The sequence below is a fragment of the Equus caballus genome, chromosome 27 (assembly GCF_041296265.1).
Source record: "Equus caballus isolate H_3958 breed thoroughbred chromosome 27, TB-T2T, whole genome shotgun sequence".
Taxonomy (NCBI): domain Eukaryota; kingdom Metazoa; phylum Chordata; class Mammalia; order Perissodactyla; family Equidae; genus Equus; species Equus caballus.
Window position 1 is genome coordinate 27,614,103 of NC_091710.1, and position 6,000 is coordinate 27,620,102.

At 46.7% G+C, this 6,000-nt stretch overlaps 1 protein-coding gene across 9 annotated transcripts in view; it reads right to left on the reverse strand.

Annotated features, from left to right (window-relative positions):
- The window catches only part of UNC5D (unc-5 netrin receptor D), a 490,573-nt gene extending 489,733 nt beyond the window's left edge, over positions 1-840 (reverse strand). For all 9 annotated transcript variants that reach the window (XM_023630502.2, XM_023630501.2, XM_070253543.1 and 6 more), the window contains exon 1: positions 388-840. In XM_023630502.2, the coding sequence (XP_023486270.2) occupies positions 388-490 (103 nt within the window). In that variant the 5' untranslated portion in view covers positions 491-840. The remainder of the gene's footprint in view (positions 1-387) is intronic.
- Between the last annotated feature and the right edge of the window lie 5,160 nt (positions 841-6,000).

Genomic DNA, 6,000 nt, shown 5'->3' on the forward strand with positions numbered 1-6,000 from the left:
ATCACTCCTGGCACCCCACCCCCGCTCTCGAACGATCTCTCCTTGGAAGGAATTGGAGAGGACAGGGGAGAGCGAGACTGGAGTGAAGCGGTGGGTGCTCCAGGCTGCAGCAACGGGGAAGGGCTTGGAAAATGGAGCAAGCGAGGAGAGTAAGGAAAGGTTAGGGGGGCCCGGTCACAGCAACCTGTAGGATTGCGGCTGATCACAAACTTGGGGTGGGAGGCAGTGGTCCCCTCGGAGGTCCTCCGCCCGAGGGCCATCCCGTTGGGCTGGGCGCGCGGAGAGGTGCAGGGCACAACTTGGGGAGCCAACGCCACCGGCACGGGTCCCGCTCCGTCTCGCCCTCGCTCTCGCCCCAGCCCGCCGCGCGCTCCGCCCGGCGCTTACCTCGGGCAGCCGCAGCCCCCGCAGCCCAGAAGCAGAGACCCAGCCAAGGGAGCCAGCGGCGCGCCCCTCCAGCGCCTCCTCCTGCGGTGGCCGCTCTCCCCATCCTCGTCCCGCTAGGGAGTACGGTTCCTTTTCCGCGCGCCGGGAGTCCAGGAGCGGCACGGCGAGCCGCGGGCCGAGACGAGGGGTCTCGGGGGCTCTAGCGAGTGACTGTGCTCCGTGGCCGCTCCCTACAGCAAAGGGTCAGGGCGCTCCAGGCCGCCAGCTGGGCACCCAGAGGAAGCGCGCGCCCCCATAGCCTCCCACGGCGCGGCGACCGCTGCCGCACGGCCGCTGCCCGAGTCGCCCGCCGTCCCCGCCGTGCGGTTCTCGGTGTTCCCGCGGTTGCCGGGCTCCGGACTAGGGAGCGGAGCAGCGCGCCCGCATCGCTAATGAGACCCCCGCGGCCGCCCCTTCTCCTCCCCTCTGAGCTGCAGCCAATGAGCCGGGCCGGGGCGGGGCGGCGGGCGGGGCAGCGGCTGCCCCCGCGCGGGGCGGGAGCCCGGGAGGCGCAGGTGAGCTCCGCGGCGGCGGCGCTGGCCCCCCGGTTCCCCCGCGATCGGCAGATAGTCCTGGCTCCGGGAGAAAGGAAGCGGGGCCAGAGCTCGGCGCGGGGAGACAGGCACACGCCTTGTGACGGGAGTAAAGCCGGCGGGCCTCTTGGAGACGAACCCAGTGCAGAAAGATGTGGGCATCTCGGCTTCCTACCTCAGAGTCTGCTGTTTCCACGAAACCTCTGTTCTGTTCAACTTTGAGCCCTTTCACGGCGCTGCCTCTCCTGTTTGCATTTTTAAACATCAGATCAGACATCGCTCCGGAAAAATTCAAAGGAAGAAAAAAAGACTTAAATGCTAAGTGGGGAAAAATAACACTAGAATAAATTGTTGTCGCAACGATGCTGAATATGCACGCATATAAGAAAAGAGGTGGGGGAACTACAATCATGGGTGCATTGAGATATGGGATCCATTTTTATTCTTACTTCCCCCTCCCCCCCCCCCATGCCCTTGTCTGTGGTCCTAGTCTCCCCGGAATCCTCCAACTTTTCAGAAAGCTCCCTCTTTTATGATGGCTCCTGTTTTTGTTTGTTTATTTTAATCTGGGCCCTGGGAACTGTCTTGCTTCTAAATTATCAGGAAAAGGAGAGTCTTGCTGGGCCTTTGTAAGAAAAAGGAAAGCAGACTTTTCTTAAAAGTGTGATTTGTTTTGAATAGACTGTCAAATCTTTCTTTAACTGCTTTTGAAAGTACCTCATGGCTGCGTCTTTTTCTTCCCTCCACAGGAGGAGTAATTTCGGAGAGACTGCCTTAGGCCACACAGTTCAGAGCAAAGAACACACCTGGGGAGTTAGCCCTGAGTCCAGGGCTCCACAGGCAGAGCAGAGCATTCCCTCTCGCTATATCGAGCCCCCAAAATGGTGCCAGAACTCAGCTGGTCAGAGTATGTGTCCCCTTTTGCCTGGTTGACCCCAATAGAAAATGAACTCTTGGTTTCAAAGAAAGACAACCTTCCCAACAGTTCCCTGCTGCCCACACTTAATATTGATACAAATACTTTTAAAAACTCCATCTGTCTTGCCAAGTGCTACCTGCTCCCAAACACCTTTCTCTAGAGAATAAACAGTTTAAAGTGAGGTAATTGTTCTGGATGAGGTAATTGCGCTGGCTAGTTTTCTTCTGAAGAAAAAGGGGATGTTAGGCAGAAAGATTGATTCCTTGATAAGCACCTGTGCCATCCTTCTCCTGGGAGCCACCAGACACTGAATGTCAACACAAGGAGCCGATTGTCTCCTCGAGTCTTCTTGCAGCTCAATAAAAGGTTTAGGGCCTGGTCAAGAACACCAAGCTCTAGGGAATGAAGGCTTGAAAGCCAAGACGGATGTGGTGCTGGCTAGGGACCTGCCTGAAAATCTCTTTAGAATCTTGGTAAATGAGGGTTTTGTCCTTTTCCTCTGAGAAGGTGAATTGAGAATTAATCTACCAAATATGCTTTACCTGTCTTCTGGAAAATAGTCATTCATCCTCTGACTTTCCTTATTTTTCAAGACTATGTGGCAGTTCTATCACAAATGAGTATTTTCTAAAAAAGAAAAGAAAGAAAGACAGAAAAAGCAATTACTGTGTTTCCAAGATAATATTTAAGTATTACTACTGTCCCCAGAATGGAACGAAAGTAAAAACAGTTTTAGTCTGAAAAAATATCTAGGAAATAGATGAGCTAATATTGGGTTAATCAGTCAAATAAAATTGCAATGACAAATGAAAGAGAAGGAGGGAAACTAAGAAACTTTGAGAGCATACACTGCTCAAGGAATGGGTCTTTCATATATATGATTTTTCTGTAGTAGAACCAAAACCTGGAAGATAGGTACAATTATCCTTTTTTGGCAGATGAGGAAAGTGAGGCTGAGCATAGAAGTGATTTGCCCAAGATCACACAAGTAAGTGGCTGAATATCAAGAATGAGACACCAATTTGTGTACTTCTAAACCCAAGATGAAGCCTGAGGTAATGTCCTCTCAACCAGGCTTTCCAGAAGTAGACAGTCCACGTCATCCTCCTTGGTAAAGGGTCTTTTCTTGATTCTTTCTTGTTTGAGTTGATTATACCTATTTTTTAACACTTTATCCATAAAGTTAAAGAGATGGAAAGTTTTTACGTCCATTGCCTTATGATCAAGTCTAGCCCAGCTAGGCTCAAGAAATAGAAAATATTTGAGTTGAGTCAAATTTGGAGGAGGGGAGATATAAAATTGGGCATGGAGCGATAGGCCTTTACAAATATAAAGAATTATTTTTAAGTGATTTACTGTAGTTTCTTAGGAAAAGCTCTGTATTTTCCTAGAAAAAAATTATTTTAATTGATTTAACCAACTTGTTTGGTGTAAGAAGACTCCAAGGAAAGTTAGAGGAGGTAGAAATGCCCTACATGAGTAAGAGGGAAGAATTTGTTGTTCTAGGAAATGGGGAATGAAGAGAGGAGCCAAGGAGTTGGTGGAAAGCCATGCCTGCTAATATGTAGCCTTTTTCCTTGGAGCTCCACATCATGATCAAGATTACGGAAGTGAGCAAATTCTTTATGAAAGTTGGTGAAGGGATGATGGTTTGAATCTGGATTACTAAAGACAAAACAGACACTTTGAGAGAAAGGACGTTAGACATGGAGGCTTCAAGTATGGAGAAATTTTTTGACTGTCTTAAACCTTAGAACTGGATTCCTTAAGTAGCAGGAAGTACATCCTTTAAAATCTGAATGAAAGTAAGGTGTCGGAAGTCAGTGAGATCAAGACCCTTGGAGAAGAACACAGAGGTAGCTAAAAGGGCCGGGAGATGGGCTTGGGAACATTGAACGAAGACTCAGGGGAAGAAGCGCTGAGAACTCCACAATACATTTGTGCATCACACTTTACCTAACCTGGACTGAACAGGGAGTTTTAGTTATTCCACTGCAGGAATCTTTCTCTCAATGTTTCTAGGGCCTTTTTAGGCTGCACAAGATCCTTTCCTAGGCATGGGTCATAGAGAGGCAATCTTCCCATATTTGGGATGCTAACATTGTTGCTTTCCTCCTCCTTGAACCTGACTACTATTTCTGAAGACCCAACTATTTCCAGCTCTGCCACTGCTGGATGTTTCTGATAAAAGCCACTGTCTCTATTAATCACACAATTATGATAAATAGAGGAAGACAAAATCAACTGGACGAAAGGGCAATAGCTGGCAACTTCAATTCGTGAACTTGGTGGTACAATTAAATGAGATAGTCTACAAGTGATATTTCCGTGGAGGATACTCTATGCCAGTCATTTCCCCACGAAGCTTTTATTCAATCAGAGTGGCACATTTCAGCAATGCATGCAACTTACAGAGAGCATGCTGAATTTTATTCACCACAGCCCAGCTCATGATTCAAAACACTGCTGGAAGCAGGGGAAAGAAAGGATGGTGAAAGCTTAGGAGCCGTGAGCACTTCACATGTGATGGTCTATCTGTGTACAATAATCCAGGTTAAGAACATGCCCTGTTAAAGACAACATCGAATCGTTTGTTAAGTAAACTCTCCCACATACACGAAGGTAGAGAAGTCTATTTTAGGTATTGGGCTATGAAGCAGCAATAAAGTTAAAAAATCCAATACATTTGTTTAAAAAGGGCAACAGGGCACCAAGATGAGACTCTAACTAAACAAGTTTTTCCTGACACCGCAAGTGTGCCTTCCTCATTTTGTACCCTGGGAATTCTTCCTGGAATCAGGCATCTTGGAGTTTCAGCTGCAGCTCCTGACACAGACGAATGAAAGAACTTAAAAATAATAACAAGAAACACAGTTCTATGGCAGTAAAATTAATGTGTTAGCACTTTAAAAAATAATAAACTGCGATGAGAAAAGATGAGATGTGTTAACTCATAAAAGACCTAGCCTCTGATGACACTGTAACATGCAATCTCTGAGTTACCTGACCCTGGCATTGAGCAACAGAAACGTGACAATTTACACATCCCAGCACTTTGAGATTTTTGTGCCAGCTCAGGGATAGCCTGATATGGTTCCAGATTGGGAGAAAATACCATGACTCTTACAGCCGAATGGAAGATGCTGCCAAGCCTTTGGGGTGTGTGTATTTGTGACAGGTTTTCTCTGCCCAGTTTTGTCTTGTTTGTTCCTACCACACCCCACCTTTGGACATCATTTGGTCATTCATTCATTTGTTCCTCCTTATCTACTCTGGTTCCTACTGGAGGAGACAAGGGAAGAGACATCCAAAGATAATTAAAGTAAAATTAGACTTCAAAGTCATGTGACTGCCATGTAGCCTTGACTAGAGCACACAGGTAAACCACACAGCTGTCTCCAAAGAGATGGAGGCTTGAGCCTGAGGAGATGGCTGCCTTGCACATTCTGGTCGGGAATCGAATTGAGAGTCAAAAATGTGGCAAGTGGAACAAACTCTAATTCCAACCACCCCACCCCTTCATTAATCTTACAAGATCCAGGAGTGTTTGATTTTCCTGGAACTGGCACATCTACCCAGAGCCAATTGTTGGGGGAAAGTAGGGCCAGATGCAGAGTTTTCAGTGTACAGACATGAATACAGCCAGCAGATGTCTTTTTACACTAAAGCCGCCCAATTTACTCCAGAACAAGGGCTAAGTAAGAGATGGAGGCAATCAGGAAAATATCTGTAGGTCAAAGTTGGAGATTAGAAGGAACTATAATACCAGAACCAAAAGAGGAAAGAGGTATCTGGCCTCTGGAACAAAGCGTGACAAATAGAATGGGAGTGTGCACATTTAGGGAGGGGGCTACACTATCGGAGGGGTTTATCTAAGAGCTTTTAACCATAATAAGCCACTTGTACAAATGCCATCTAGAAATCACTGAGAAAAGAAATGAATGGCTTCTCTGAAAGGTAAAACAAAATAAAAAAGCAATATAAGTTTTCTTTCTTTTTATTTTTTACTTTCTTCTCTTGTTTTTCTTTTTCCCTCACTTCCCTTGGCTTTTCTTCTGGAATAAGATATTATAAATTCATCCCTGTCACTAGGAGAAGGATGACAACTCTAGTGGATCCTTT